Source organism: Apus apus, chromosome Z, assembly GCF_020740795.1.
Source record: "Apus apus isolate bApuApu2 chromosome Z, bApuApu2.pri.cur, whole genome shotgun sequence".
NCBI classification, from domain to species: domain Eukaryota; kingdom Metazoa; phylum Chordata; class Aves; order Apodiformes; family Apodidae; genus Apus; species Apus apus.
Window position 1 is genome coordinate 72,068,200 of NC_067312.1, and position 17,006 is coordinate 72,085,205.

Sequence of the window (17,006 nt, forward strand, 5' to 3'; positions counted from 1 at the left end):
CAAAAACAAAACAAAGAAACCGAAGCAAAAAAAAAAAACCCAAACCACAAACAAACAAAAAAACGCAACAATTTAAGAGCTAAAACTCTTGTTCCGTTACCCAGGTAAAATGGGATTCTTTGGGTACTGTTTTGCTGAAAAAAATAAATGAAATATCTCATCTGTTCTATACCAGCACAATTCTTCTACATTCAGAGTTGTGGCCACTCCTACTAACAGTTCCTAGTCTTTAACATAGAATCATAGAATCGTGGAGTAGTTTGGGTTGGAAGGGACGTTGAAGATCATTTAGCTGCATATCCCTGCCATGGACAGGGACACCTCTCACTAGATCAGGCAACTCAGAGCCCCACCCAGCTTGGCCTTGAACAGTTCCAGCAAGGGGGCAGCCACAACCTCCCTGGACAACCTAGTCCAGCGTCTCACCACCCTCACACTAAAGAATTTCCTCCCAGTGTCTAACCTAAATCTACCCTCTTACAGCTTAAAACCATTACCCCTCATGGTATCACTACACACCCTGGTAAAAAGTCCCTCTCCAGCTTTCCTGTAGGCCCTCTTCAGGTACTGGAAGTTTGCTATGAAGTATCCTTGGAGCCCTCCAGGCTGGACAACCCCAAATCTCTCAGCTGGTCTTTGCAGGAGAGGTGTCCCAGCCCTCTGACCATCTTCGTGGCTCTCCTCTGGACTTTATCCAAGAGTTCCATGTCCTTCCTGTGTTGAGGACTCCAGAACTGGACACAGTACTCCAGGTGGGGTCTCACAAATCTGGAGCAATGGAGTAGAATCACATCCTTTGAACCTGCTCGTCACACTTCTTTTGATGCAGTCCAGGACACAGTTAGTTTCTGGGCTGCAAGTGCACATTGACAGCTTGTATTTAGCTTTTCATCGACCAACAACCCCAGATCCTTCTCCTCAGGTCAGTTCTTAATCACTTCTCCACCCAACATGTATTTATGCTTGGGATTGCCCAAACCCAGGCACAGGACCTTGTACTTAGTCTTGTTGAACTTCATGAGTTTGGCATGGGCCCAGTTCTGAAGCCTGTCAAGGTCCCTCTGGATGGCATCCCTACCCTCCAGCATGTTGACTGCACCAGACAGTTTTGTGTCATCAGCAAACTTGCTGAGGTTACACTTGATCCCACTGTCCATGTCTCCAACAAAGATGTTAAACAGCACCAGTCCCAGTACTGACCGTTGGGGAACACCACTTGTGTGGTGGTCTCCAAATGGTCTCCATTTGGACATGGAGCTGCTGATCACTACTCTCTGAGTGCAACTATCCAGTCAATTCCTTTGCCACGGAGTGGTCCATCCATCAGATCCACATCCTTCCAATTTTTAGACCAGGATGTAATGCAGGACATACTTAAGAATAAGGCATATCTGCTCAGACTATACCAGCTGTATGTATTTCAGTTCAAAATCTTAGTAAGTTCATTTAGTATTCTGGAAAGGCACAGAACTGTTTTACAGAATTAAGATAATTTTGAATCTGAAATGGAGCACTGAACAGCAAAGATCAGATCTTGTACCCTTAAGCAATTGACTTTACAGAGATTTTAAATAATAAAAAAAGGAATGACCATCCAAAGGCATCAGATCCCACAGAGTTACAGAGTGAAGAGGACTTTCTGAGCTGCTAACAGCAACTTTTCCCAGTTACAAAGACTAAATTGATTGAGAGAAACATTTGGGCTCTCTTATTCTTTTGCTTCTGAGCATAAGAATATTTATTCCTGGGGAAAAGAAAAACCGTTTATGAACTACTGCATCTCTTTATAGTATCAAAAAGTATTTCCTTACTTTCTAATTTTACATGTGAGTAAACATACACGGAGAAAAAAAGGTAAGCAAAAATTATTCCAAATCATGATGCATTTTGATGTGCTTAAAAAGCCCTTTATAAAATAGTCTTGGGAAAAAAAAAAAAAAAAATCTGGAATACAACTTAGAGAGGAAAATAAAGAAACAACAGTGATGTCCATCTGTCTCTGTGTTTCAATATTCAGCTTTTAATTTTTTGTGTTTTGTTTTGTTTTGTTTTTTACTCTGGAACTGCACTGCATTTAGAACTTGAATTAATCTGAACACCACCAGATTTTCCATCTGATCATTTTTGCCTAGGAAGTCTAAAATCTTCTAATCTAAGTCTCCTAGGATGCCAGAATTATCATCTCATTAAAGACCAATTTGCCTTTTCAGCTACAGAATCAGCTTCCTTCTGGCATTTTTATTTTAGTAAGTTGTCTCCATGCTATTTAGTCACATCCTTCTGCATAAACATCCAATAGCACACTATATTGCATAAAACGGGAACACAAACAGGAGTAGTACTTTAAGAGCATTTATTCTTAAATCTAAATTTTATGAGAAATTATGTTGTATGGTCTCTCCAAAAACATCAGAACTACTTACTTCACATCAGCCAAGAAACTTAAAGGAACAAGAAAATGAAATCTGTAAAGTTACTATGCCATTTTTAGCAAAACAGAGAGTAATTAACCCCCGATACTTATTGATAATTCTTAATGAGTGGTGTTTTTAAAAAATATAAAAGGCTCTGCAATTCTTCATTTCTTAAGAGTCTGACAAGTACATACAGACTGCTGGTTTACTATTTGGCAAAGATAATGGCATACATACAAAAATGATATAATACAAGGAACTCTTTTACGGGCATTAACAATCTACTGGTAATGAAAAAAATAAAACAAAATATTTTTTAAAAAATACAAATCAAAGAAAAAAACAGAAAATAGCAGTAAGACCTATTTTAAACACTTATCTCTTCAAGCTTATATAGAACCAGGACAGGACCAGGTCTGTGTTACAGCTGATGAGCATCCGACAAGCATAACATGAGACTCTGCACAAAATACGCTTTGTTCTAACCATAGCCTTATAGAAACTATAGCTCTCCAGATCTTTCCTCACCAGCCAAAAATAAACAACACTGAAAAACAAAGTCAACATAAAATGGCATTTCACTACAAACAGCCTAGCAGCAGTCAGGAAGTCTTGCAGGCACCTGGACTGCTTCAGAGGTACTAATGGATGTGAATTGTGAATAAAGTTGTGGGCCAGAGTATTTATTCCATTAGATCTCAACATGCCATGTACTGCATTCAGCTGTTTTAATATCCTACAGCTTTTGCCCACCAAGACCTCTTTTATTTTGAAGTGGTTGAATTATTTGCAGGCTTCTTTTTGCAGACAATGTTAGAGAATGTATTCAAAGAGCAACTTCCCTTGGCTGTTAACATAAGCCACAGATTTTTGTGTGCCTCATGTAACTGACAGATCTGGCTTATTCAACCTACTTTTTTGGAGCCAGTTAAAACATACCAGTCCATAGACACATCACATTACTAGGGAAACCTCTCCAATTTTTTTTTATTATTTTTTTATTATTATTTTATTTTCCTTCTTCTGTCTCCACCCCTTAAAGTAGGGCAAAAATCCTGGTCAGCATCAGACAGGATCCCAGTGGATACAGGCTCATGGGATATTCTTCCCTGCCAGTGCTCACAGCCTGGGCAGGTCTGATCTGCAATGTGCCAAGTTTTCTTTTCTGGAGCACCACGTCTTTAGCATGCTCTATATACTTGGAATTTACAACTTAATAGCATCTGGGTTGAGAGTCCACACCACACCAGTTTTTTACAGTTCTACATGACCCACATGCATGCTTTTCTGAGCATTTTTGTATGCAAGGCTTGGCATCAGTGTTGGAGCTTTTAATCAAAACATGCTGTACTATGGAGAGTTTCATCACTCCAATTGAAAACAGGGGCTAGAGATGTGTTTTGCAGACCAACCCATGCTCACAGACCTTATTTATCTTTGCAAGGTCTCATTCTGAGCAGTAGCTCTGGCAACAAGTGTCTGGATGGGGTTTTTTTGTCTTTTTAATTAGACTAAAACACATAAAATCTTCCTCAGTATGTTCCACTGCTCTTTTGTCAAATGCTCTAATGTGTGACTACAACTACTCATCCTCTGCCAGTTTCAGCTTTCAAATAACAGATTTAAAAATGGAAAACAAGAAGTGTGGCAAGATTTTCAGGATAGGGTTTATTCAACAGGAGATTTTTCATAAAGGTGCTAAACTTCTCACTACCTACAAAAATTGTGTATGACCATTGCAAGATCAATGGTACTAAGCAGAGTTTTAGATTAGTCATATACTTTAAAATACTTCAAAAGATACATTCTAATTAAACCCAGCAGTGTATTAACCACACATTTTTTATTGCCAACAGCATCCAGAGGTGCATGAGACAGAGCAGTCAGCAGCTCAGAGGTGGTGATCCTTCCCTTGGGTCAGCACTGTTGAGACACATCTGCAGTACTGTGTCCAATGCTGTACAGTACAACAGAGGCACAGGCATACTGGAGAAAACCCAGCAAATAGTCACATAGATGCAGATGGGACTGGAGTATGTTCCACAGAAGGAGAGGCTGCATAAGCTCAGCCTGGAGATGAGAAGCTTCAAGGAGATCTTGCCCAAGTGTATAAAAAAACCTGATGGGAAGGTGAGAAAAAGATGGAGCCAGGCTCTTTTCAGTGGTATCCAGTTAGTAGGCAATGGGCACTACTTAAAACATAGGAAATTCCAAGTGAACACAAGAAAACACTGCAAGTGTGGTCAAACATTGGAACAAGTTGCCCAGAGAGGTTGTAGAGTCTCCATCACAACCTTTCATACAGGTTACTGTCAACCACAGCTGTTCTGTGATGCTACCCTAATGAATTTCAGCTTCAGCACTGCAATACAGAGGCTCGTCTAAAAAAAATATTAGCATCAGTCTAAATGAACACGGGTCTGATTGGGAAAAGGCAGCATGGATTCATCAAGCGCAAATCGTGCATGACAAACCTGATGGCCTTTTGTGACTAAGTCACCTACTTGGTTCATGTGGTGCCAGTGGACATTCTCTACCTGGATTTCTCTAAGCTTTTGATACAGTTCCCCACAGCCTCCTCCTAGAGAAACTGATGTGTTATAGTTTGGGTAAGTGGACTGTGCAGAAGATGTGGAACTGGATGACAGGCATCACCCACAGGGTGGTGGTAAATAGCTTCTTCTTAAACTGGCAACTGGTCACAAGTGAGATCCCCCGCAATCAATATTGGGCCCAACACTGCTTAATATCTTCATAAGTGATCTGAGTGATGGGATGAAGTGTACACTGACAAAGCTTCTTGATAATACCAAACTGAGTGGGGAGAGGGAAAGGCATTCTCTAGGAAGACCTGGACAGGCTGGAAGAGGGGTCTTGGTGGACAACAAGCTCAATATGAGTGAACAGTGTGCTTAAGCAGCAAAGAAAGCCAACAAGATGCTGGGTTCCATCAACAAGAACTTCATCAAGAAGGGGTGAAATTTTCACCATGAGGGCAGTCAAACATTGGAATAGTCTCCCAAGAGAAGTGGTACAGTCCCACCTAGGACAGTTTTACGTCTCAGCTTGACAAGGTGCTGAGCCATCTCATATAAACTACAGTATTACCTAAAAAGGTTGTAGGAGATGATCCTTGAAGTCCCTTCCAACCTGGCATTCTATTATTCTATGACACTATGGCCTGAGTTACCTCTTCAGCAGACTCCTATCTACATCTTCAGAAACATGAATTCTAACATAGATTGAAAAAGATTAACATGTAATTAACATTGTTATTGAAACACATCACAGAACTCAAGTAGTTCTCAGAAGCCAAGTAAATCACAGAAATACAATAGACTACAACTGTTACATACAATTAATGGAAGTCTTCAATACATACTGTTCAGGGAAACAACATATATCCTAATAAACATGGGTAGCTGATGAAAAGAAAAGTAGCTTAGTCTTGGACAGTGCATGAGGGGAGCAATGACAATGTGGCTACATACATTGAAATAATACTAGGGGAAATTTTTTTTGACAAAAAAAATCCCTGTTTTTTTTAGTGCACATGTAGGGGAAAACAGGGAGAAAAATATGTGAGTGAAGATAAAAGTTAAGGAAAGAGCAGCTAAGTTTAGTATGCCATAAGGCTATCACAGTATGTACTGTAAGTGGCCATGCTATTAATGTCTGAAAAATGAGCAACTTAAAACTACTCAGTTTTGAGCTTTAAACTCTGAAATTCAATAGCTGTCTGAGAGGGTAAGCTGGTGAACATGTTTAGTTTACCTAAGTGGAAAAATAAATTATGTATAACGACAAGGAGGATAGAGGAGCCATGAACATGTTAGAGAAGAGCTGGGAACATTCTCCAAAGCTGCATGCAAATAGGCTGTCTGTGCCCTTTTTGAAAGTGTCTTTACCTTTTGCATCAGCTCTCAATACTCCCTGAGAGGAACTCATTACTGAAAAACATAGTAAAATTATATGTGTGCATTTCAGAAAGGTGGAAAGGCAAATTCATCATCTTATAATATAGGAAACCTGGGTCTAAGTGCAGCATGGTGGCTGAGAGAAGAGAGGAGCTGAAAGGAAAAAAGAGATGCCAGTCTTGCATTACATATTTATTCTGCTAAATGTTACAGAAGTTACTGTGGGATTCCCTATTTGTCACACTGCTGTGTTTTCTGTATCAGTTTAGTCTTTCCAGTATCCAAAGGAAACTGTTTCTTTGACAGCTACTGTCTTTCAGCCTGGGACATGGGAATCAAAAGGATTCTTGCCTTTTCATGCTGTTAATTAATGAGTAAGATGGATTTGATCCAAAGTGCTATGATCTTGTTAGCTTTGTGGCTTTCTTTGCACAACCTAAGTCTCTACCTTTGCTGTCCTGACCTCTGCACTGACAGAACAAGAGCTTGTGAAAAAAAGCAGTAAGGATAAATTTCTGACATTATTTTCCACTCAATGTTACAGGTGCTTTTTAATGCTGTGAGTTGAAATTACTAAATTATTTCAAAGACGTTTTTATATGCCTACAATATGTGATTTCTTAAGATGCATTGTTTGCACCACAAGTTGAACATATGTACTAATAGATTTTCTCCCTAAGGTAGAAATAGTCTTAGAATTCCAGTGGCTTAGTGTCATGTGTATCTGGTCTGCAACTGATAGACAGTTGCTGCCTTAGCTCTAAATGAAGTAGCCTGGAATAGCACAAACTAAAGTACTGGTGATCACAAAATCAGAATAGTTGAGGATGGGAGACACTTTTGGAGTCCTCCAGTCTAACGCCACTTCTCAAGGCACAGGGATCTGGGGCACAGGTTTTTCAGGACCATATCCAGTTGTGTTCTGAATATTGCCAAGGATGGAGACTTTGCAGATTCCCATGGCAATCTGTGCCAGTGTTTGATCAACCGCACAGTGAAAAAGCAAGCAAACAAATAAGCAAACCCCAAAACCCTAAGTATGTTTTTGTTGAATTTTGTAAATTTTAGTTTCTGCTGGTTGTCTCTTGTCCTGTCGCTGTGTACCAGCAGGAAGACCCTGGCTCTGTTGTCTTTGTTTCTATAAGACTTCTCCAGGCCTAACGGTCCCAGCTCTCTTAGGTGCTCCTCATGGATCAGGTCCTCCAATCTGTTAAGGATTCTAGGGAAGTAATCCCATCCTCTAGCCTGCTGGCAGGGCTCCCCTAGTACAATACAGTACTGAGTGTAGATTGCCCAGAATACTGGGAATTAAGAGTGTGAACTCCAGATTTCAGCATCTACTGTCACTCCTGCATTTAGTGTCACCCAACGTTACTGTATATATTGCTATCATGACAGCATCTACCTAAGTGACTTATTCACCATGTTTCTTATTGCCAACAGAGAAGTTTTATTATACGGCTGTGAGTTCTTCTTTAGTAAAGCGTCATGCTTTACTCTTGATGCGGATTTATTATGTGGAAAAATTGCAAAAGGAAGAACTGTCTATTTATATTTTTGTTCTTTAAAATTATTTCAGTGATTCCATGGTATAAAAGTGAAACAGCAGAATAGTGTTTTGGGCTTATGTTCATTTGAATGTAGGAAGAACAATCAGATCTCGTGGCTGAAGGTTAGTGTCTTCTGGGAAAAGAGAGAGACAGAGTGGGACAGAGGGACAGAAACCCAGCTCCTCTCTGATAGGCTTTATCTGTGATACCTGTTTGGTTCTGTGCTCATTTATATCCTTATGGGCAAAGAATCACAGAATCACAGAATCTTAGGGATTGGAAGGGACCTTGAAAGATCACCCAGTCCAACCCCCCTGCCAGAGCAGGGTCACCCAGAGCACATCACACAGCAACGTGTCCAGGCGGGTTTTGAATGTCTCCAGCGAAGGAGACTCCACAACTTCTCTTGGCAGCCTGTTCCAGGGCTCTGTCACTCTCACAGTAGAGAAGGTTTTTTTTCTGATATTTACATGGAGCCTCCTATGTTCCAGTTTGCACCCATTGCCCCTTGTCCTATCACTGGACATCACTGAAAAAAGCCTGGCTCTGTCCTCCTGACACTCGCCCTTAACATATTTGTAAACATTTATCAGGTCACCCCTCAGTCTCCTCTTTTCCAAGCTAAAGAGACCCAGCTCCCTCAGCCTTTTCTCATCAGGGAGATGTTCCACTCCCTTCCTCATCTTTGTGGCTCTGTGCTGGACAGAGTTCCCTGTCCTTCTGGAACTGAGGGGCCCAGAACTGGACACAATATTCCAGATGTGGCCTCACCAAGGCAGAAGAGGGGGGGAGGAGAACCTCCCTTGACCTACTAACCACACCCTTTCTAATCCACACCAGGATACCATTGCCCTTCTTGGTGACAACGGCACATTGCTGGCTCATGGTCATCCTCCTGTCCACCAGGACCCCCAGGTCAGCCCCCAACCTGTACTGGTCCATGGGCTTGTTCTTCCCCAAATGCAAGACTCTGCACTTGCCCTTGCTGAATTTCAAGTTTCTCCCTGCCCAACTCTCCAGCCTGTCTAGGTCTCACTGAATGGCAGCACAGTCTTCTGGTGTGTCAGCCACTCCTCCCAGTTTTGTGTCATCAGCAAACTTGCTGAGGGCACACTCTGTTCCTTCATCCAGGTCATTGGTGAAAATATTGAACAGCACCAGTCCCAGTACTGACCACTAGTCACAGGCCACCAACTAGATTCTGTCCCATTGACCACAACTCTGAGTTCTTCCTTTCAACCAGTTCACCTCACTACCTGATCATCAAGTCCACACTTCCTCAGCTTATCTACAAGGATGCTGGAGAGGGAGAGTGCTAGTTTTCCTGATCAACAGCTTATTGCTACAAAATTCTTATTAATGTCCAAGTTTCCACTTCTGAGCAATGAAAGAAGCTGTGAAGTGGAGCCCCATCAGCATGGCACCTGATTAAAATGAAGCTGATTTTGTATCAATCTGATTTTTGTTTGTTTTGGTTTAATGTGATATATCCCCAAAGTATTTGCTAAACTATTTGAAGTATTATTTTCTTCATGATTAGAATTTACAGTTTGAGTACGGAGTACTAAATTTCCTTTTAATAAGACTGCAGCAGCTCTACATTCAGTATGTTGAGGGTGTTTCTCAGTGTTTTGAAGTCTACAGTCTATAGTTTCACATCTCTATTACAGCAGTGTTTTTAACATGGCATTCACTGTAAAATAGATTTTAAACAGGAACTATCACATAATCAGGGCCCTTGGCTGATGATCACAAAGGTCACAGAATTCTGTTGAAAGGCAATCAATAAACATTAATAAAAATGATGTGACAAATTAAGTTTCTGGATAGCCTGAAGAGTGCATACTGCACAGAAATGTGAACTGAGCAGCCTAAATGCATGTAAGCAGAATGGCTTAATAAATGGCATTAAAACCAGGGCAGAAAATGTTCTAAGTGATAATTGTACAATGTTTCTGCCAAAACAACTGCCTTTGCTGCTGATGGCTAGTAAATCTGTTGTGAAAATGTGGACTCAAGTTAAAATTGGTGAGAATGCTAAAATAATGGATATTCATAGAACACCAGGTTGGAAGAGATCTCAAGGAGTATCCGATGCAACTTTTCTTGACAAAAGCCTGGTCTAGGCAAGATTATCCTCACTCTGTCCAGCTGAAAGTGTCCAGTGGTGGAGAATCCACCACTTCCCTGGGGAGATTATTCCAATGGCTGTTTTTTTTCATAGTGAAAAATTGTCCTTTTGTGTTCAACTGTGATCTCCCCAGGATAAACTTGCACCCATTACCCCTCATCTTTTCCATTTGACTCCTTGTAAAAAGGGAGTCTCCAGATTCTTGGTAGACACCCTTTAAGTACTAGCACATGGTAATAAGGTCTCCCCTAAGCCTTCTTTTCTCTTTTCTCAGCCCTTCCTCATATGGCAGGTTCTCCAGTTCTCTGATCATCCCTGTGGCCCTTCTCTGGACTCTAATTATCTTATTATTTTGGTCCTTACTGTCTTTGGAAAACATCCCACTATTTGTGAAATTTGATATAATTATCTCTTATTTGTTTAGCTAAATCTACGTGTTTATGTTTTACTCGTTTTCCAAATTTGTTGAACTGTTTGAAGAATTTAGCTAAGTACATCTCTTTTTTTTACAGCCCTTTTACTACTTAGCTGTAAATTACAGTGGCAGTTATCACAGTATGTTTTTATCTCAGATTCAACCATGGCCAGCATCCTCCCAGTTATACACGAAGCAATTTTCTGCCAATGAAGCACAGGAAGAATCCAGAAGTTTCCTGCAGTCAAGGCATGTCAAGGCCATTTTAGGGTAGCATGAACTACAGCGGTAGGATTAATTCAGATCCTTCAAAATGGTAGGAAAAAAGATGGAAAACAGGATTCTGAGGCTGTGCCTCCTGGCTTCTCGTGTGGCTGCACCAAGGGAATAAGCAGTTTCTTGTGCAACTCAAACATTACCTAAGAACCAGTTACTATGACATTTTACAGTCAGAAAAAATTGCAGCTGGTGTCTGACCAAAGTTGCTAGTTCTTTCACAGGAACTAGTTTGCTTGTTTGCAGAAAATTTACCTTCACAGGAACAAAATTAATTTGAAATTCCCTTAAAATTGCATTGTGGAGGAAAAGAATTAATTCCCAGAATGAAAACAGAATCATGGTCAGAAAAGAAAAGCAGAAAACAAAACCAGAACAAACCCAACCCTGGATTCCTGCAGGAAGTTCTACTTGCCTTATCCTCTGACAGAGAGGGATATATTAAATCCACAAAACAATGTATGCATGTTGTGCCTGTCCAGCCTTTATTTATTTATTAAAATATGAAAACCTCACCTATTTAGAATGGCGGCAGTGTTAGAGAGGTGCTGAGCCTAGATATAAAGCCTAGTTTCAACCAGACATCTGTAGAAGCAAGGCTGTTGTCACTGTCTTTCTGCCCAAGGCAGAAAGCACTGTACTGGTGTCCTCCACTACAGCTGGCAGAAGCAAAACCTGTGAGCACTACTCAGCTGTCATAAGCTGAAGCATGTTAGTGTTATCCAGGTGGATGAACCACAGACACAACGTACGGTACGAAATTCCTGCAGGGTCGTACTGCTTTCAAGTATTTGGCTGTCAGCAGAAGACATGCAGGCAGGACATGCAGAGACTTCAGATAAAAGAACTGTCACAGAACCCCCACTTCTGCATATTTCCCTAATAGGAACAAAGTAAGAGTCACTGCCATCTCTTCTGTAAGTCAATGCTTTTGTGTCTTTTACCTTCCAATTGTAACTCTCACAGCTCCATGGAAAAGATAGGTAGAAGGTGTACCTATTTAAACAGTAGTGTCTTTTAATTGTATTGCTCCTGTAATTTTATACCTTATTCAAGATAGTATAAAAGCTTGGCCAAATTGCAGCACTTCTGCTCCACTGAAAATGATGGCATGGCCTGTTGCATAATCAGCTACCATCTTTTCCTTTGCACATTGATTTTTTTCCTCAAGTTTTCTTAAGATAGAGGCCTGAACTGGCAGATTTTTTGTAACTAGCACTCACATTTACTCTGAGTCAAACACACATCACAAAATTTCTATAAATTTGGCTTGCACTCTGTGCATACATATAATGATTAATTACAACCTCCAGCTGGGTAATTGTTTTGAAATTCGAACAAGTGACTACTGTGTATTATTCTGGTTTCTCATACACTGTTTCTGTAACTTCACTTGTTTAAGCAATTACTCTTTACTCTAGACCTAGGCATACAGCTATCAGAAACTAAGCTTGTCATTGTGGTCATTGATCAGCAGACAAATATATAGAAAGATCTAATTACACTGATGTTTTGTGAGTGATTATGTTCTGCAGAAACACTTGTCAGACGTTGTTTTAAAACATCTGTTAATTATTATATAGATACGTATGACATAAGGATAAGGTTGAAAAAACAATAATGATCACAGCAATGGCCACAGCATTATCGATATAAAATTGTGTGGCCAACATCACTGGTTGGCCAGCCACAGACAAACAGGATACTCAACTATTCCAGTATTCAAAGTTTGCACTTACCAACCTCCACAGCACTAGAGCAATTGGGGTCTGTGAAGCCTTCAGGACACTCGCATGAGTAGAAGTCATCATTCAGCCCTGACATACAGATGCCACCATTTTTGCATGGGTTGGAGTCACACACATCACCTGTGGGTTAAAGGGAAAAAAAAAAAAATAAAAAAAAAATTACTGTATAAAACTCTCCAAAAGTTATGCACAAGCTCTAAGTATGGCAGATTGCTGATAACCAAGAACAGAAAGGAATGACAACATATATGTCCTTGGAATACTTTTTGGCCAGCACACCCTGTGTAATCATCTCCCCCCAGCCTTCTACTCTGTAAAATGTGATTCTCTTAGACACACTGACTGCTAGTCACTTGCTAAAGACAATAAAATTTTACAATTTTTTTTTTTCTTTATTTCATTTAAAGGCATTCAGGTTATATATCTGGAAAGAAATTTATCCAGGATTTTACCTCTCCAGGTTCCCTTCCAACATAAAGTTCAATGGTTCTTTCAATGCAGGCTGCAGGCTTATCACCTGGTTCACAAGCAAAGGAGCTTGCTTACATCATCACGTGCTCCAGACTTAAATTGTCTCTTAATCCTCCCAGCAGCACAGATTTGATCCAGATCAGGCACTAGCATGCAGCTGTATTTCTGCTAAACACAGAGCACGGCATTCAGGCCAGCAGTTTGCTTCTATGTTGGGTTTATGTCAGTCACGCGAAGACTAATTATAGGTGACCCCAGGATAAAGTCTGGCAGTGCAGATTAAAGGCATTCAAGTGTTTTGAGCAATATAATTCTAACGGTAAGTTTACACCCAGCCAATCATTTTTGTTGTGGTGCCCTCTAACCGGAGCTGCTGTATGTTCATGCTGTGCCCCCAACATATACAACACATTATTGTGACTTCCTATCTGTTGTTATCTGAAATGGCCTTCAGGACATATAAAACAGAGTGACTGGTTCAATTCTTGTGATTCCTTAGTTTTAACTCCCATAAATAACCCCAACCTAGAGCTCTACAAATATACAGAAACACAGGATTGTCCCCTGTCCCCAGTGGGATAACTGGAATTCTAAAGAATGTCACAGGCTTTGGTCAGCTTCCACTTAATATTTTTTCTCTGATAATTAAATATATATTTAGATGCACTTTTTATTTATCTTGAGCTTAATCTTTTAAGAAAGATCTGTGCTCTCTATTGTGCTCAGTATTGGTTTTAGAAATACTAATAATTTGTGCAGTTCAGTTTTGCAAAATTTCTGCAAATGCAACTTAACGCAACACTTGCATAAACACAATTATTAAAAAATAAGTATATTATTTTGTATGCTTTTAAAAATTGAATAGTTGCCAGTCTTTTGTCATGTAATTGTAAAGAGTTACAGAAATCCACTTGTTTATTTCAGTAGTACTGACATTATAATATGTTTTGGCCTACAGGGGTGGTAAGGAAACTCAAAATGTTTTCAACGCCTTTCTGGCACACAGTATTCAGATTAGTGCCTGGTTTATGAATTCCAATTTAACAACCACTGAAGAAATTTAACAATACAAAACCGCTTTTATGAATTCCGAACATCAATTGCAAAAAAACTCTAGTTATGGGTTAGCTTGCTGGGTTACTTTTATTTAATTTTAATCTGTCATCTTTTAAGCTGGCTTCATGACACCAAGAACTGTCATGAGTCTATGTACTTGGAATTAACAATTTTGTCTTGAAGATTGTCCAGCTGACAGAGAACTAGAGCTATTTGAAAAGAATCAATGACACAGATATTATGTGTCTAATGACTAGACATTATCTGTCTTCCTAACTGAATCTAAGTCAGTCAAGTCTTATCATTTTCAGAGCTTGTTGCATTATTGGGGTAGCAAAGCATGGTTGCTTTTTACTTCATGGGACATAGGCACTCAGTTGTGAAAAGAATGATCGCTATTAACTGAATGGTCTGACAACTGTACTCCCATACCTTTAAATTAATAAATGAAATAGCATCTGGAGTAGGAACAATTCTTATGCAAATCCATATTGATGTCCTGATTCAAATGAGAGGGGACATTTTTACCCTGGGTTTCCTGATTCAATGTTTTTTTCTGATTTCAATCATGCAACACGAGAAAGAAACAAACAGGTAAAAAGACAAAAATACTGTTTCCATATGTAAGTTTTATATTGACTGACTAGCAGAATGCATCCCCAGTTCTCCATTATATTTTCAGAAACTGAAATCTCCTACTATGATCAAAGAGTGCATACCTAACTTGTGTAGTTTTCATTTGTCTGAAATTTCATGTTCACTTTTCCAGTCTGAAGTAAAGTGACCTGACCTACAGTTTGGGACTATTAAAACCAACGCTGTCCTCTAACAACAGTCATGTATTTCCATGTTCAGGAAATAATTGCATAGCATGCTCTTTTGACCCACCACCTTGGCCTAAACTCTACTTGTCAGTCAGTGGTGTAAACTTTAAATTGTCATTCTATCACACCACAAGAAATAAAATTAGTACAGCACACCTTTGAAGAAAATGGGACAAGCACCCCCAAAAAAACAAAAAAAACCCAAAAAAACCCACCACCTAAGAAAAGTTCCAAAAAAAAAAAAAAATTATCCAGACTGTCTCATTCACATAATGCTAAAGAGGAAGGGAGAATGTCTATAGTCTGAACAACAATGGTTAAAATAATACTGTATTATGATGTCAAATATGATGCAGATAGATAAATGAACAGGCAAACATTCTTCTTAAGACTAGATAGCAGGCTGTACAAATTTGTATGCTTATATTAGTAAAACTCACTTAAAATGTCAGCACCCTTATTTATTAATTTATTTTATTCTGCCCAATTTCACAGACACAAAGTATCACTTTTGACTCAACAAAATTCCCCTCAACTTCCATTTTGGGCCCCCTGAAAAGCTGCTCATATTAAAATATTGGAATCTAATTTCATATACATCCTACCAAGTCTGAGGAACAGACAATGATTTTAAAGCCTCTGTTCTTAATAAGAAAAGTTTATTATTGGTGTGTTTCGTCTTAATATAACTGGGATTTGTTACTACTAAAATGCAATGTTGCATATGACACAACTTTTACCATAAAAGTAGTTTCAGAACATAATAAACATAGAGTTTTGGTGAATGGAAGACTAAAATATACCTAAAGTGAGAATCATATCCTTTACAGTAACTCTTACAGAACTGACCTCTGTGCTGCTGTGACTTTCCATAGTGATAGGCAGTATGCTGTTCGTGCAGCAGTCTGTGCAATTTGACAAATTTCTCTAAATCAACACTCTAAGTGGAACTCCATAATGTGAAAAAACAGCAACGGACAACTAATGTTTTACTTTTATTAAAATGTTCTGAAAGGGGTCTAGTAAGTATTGAAGTGTCAAATAAAAACTATAATGCACTTTTTTCTTTACGATGTCTGACTAACTGCACTTTTCATTATGTGGCATTAAAGTATGTCTCAAGACCGTATATAAAATATGTAGTACAACTATTTCTACCTTAACTTCATCCTTGGGAAAATCTCAGACAGTAAAATATCATTGAATCAAGCTATTGAGATTTGGTTCAAGGACCTGTGAAACAGAACCCGTGACAAACACGCTCACATGCTCTGACCCTCCAAATTGCCAGAACTCATAAGCCCTTTGCATTTAAATCTTTTCAAGGACCCTTGTTCTGAAGTGATGTTATATAAGCAGCTTACTTTATATACATAAACATATATTTTTATTCCTTTTGCATGACATAAGGCATGGAAGAGTTAAGCTAAAAATGTAATCTGCATTATCTCAGATGATACTGTAGTGAGGAGCAGAGAAAACATCTACATGATTCGTGGATACTAAATTTGGGGGATTTTTTTAATTTGTGTTTTTCCTCACATCTTTAATTTTTTCAGAACATTCTGTTCTGTAAGTCCATCGTGCTCAGTGACATACCTTCACGTATCTACTCTTAAGTCATAGCCTTTTCAGCATACTGAGTATACAATTATCCACAAGCAGGTAGTGGGGAGGAGGGTAAAAATTGTAAATCCACTCTTCACTGAGCTGCACATTTTTATATAGCATACTTTTTGACCCTATAAAACCCTACAAAATGTTACGTGATTCTTGACTGAAGAGTGCACTACTTTGCTTGACAGCAAAGGACAACCTGAAAAAAGCTGCTGTGTATAAATAAAACGGCACACCATGATGGGAAGAGTTAGCCTATCAATCCTTGTCAAGAAAAGAAATTCACAGAGTTTATGAAAAGAATTTTTGCGATATGAAGACTAAAGAAGATGCACTGTGCCACAAGAAAAGCACTATCCATAACCACCTCCACACACTAGTTTGTAATGGACGCTTCACTGTGAAAGCACATAGACCAGCAAGCTACCATTACTATATGAAAATCAATCTGTAATTCACTAACATTTGTCAATGAAAAAAGAAAAATAATTATGTAGTCCTACTTAAAACTTTTTACTCTTTAACATCATAGCTCCTAGGATAGGAACACCTGCCAAAAGCTACAGTGCAGTATCCTGAATTAGGCA

General features: G+C 39.2%; 1 protein-coding gene across 2 annotated transcripts in view; it reads right to left on the minus strand.

Annotated features, from left to right (window-relative positions):
• EDIL3 (EGF like repeats and discoidin domains 3) overlaps positions 1-17,006 on the minus strand; it is a 247,748-nt gene that overhangs the window by 167,302 nt on the left and 63,440 nt on the right. For both annotated transcript variants that reach the window (XM_051643225.1, XM_051643224.1), the window contains exon 2: positions 12,443-12,571. In XM_051643225.1, the coding sequence (XP_051499185.1) occupies positions 12,443-12,571 (129 nt within the window). The remainder of the gene's footprint in view (positions 1-12,442; positions 12,572-17,006) is intronic.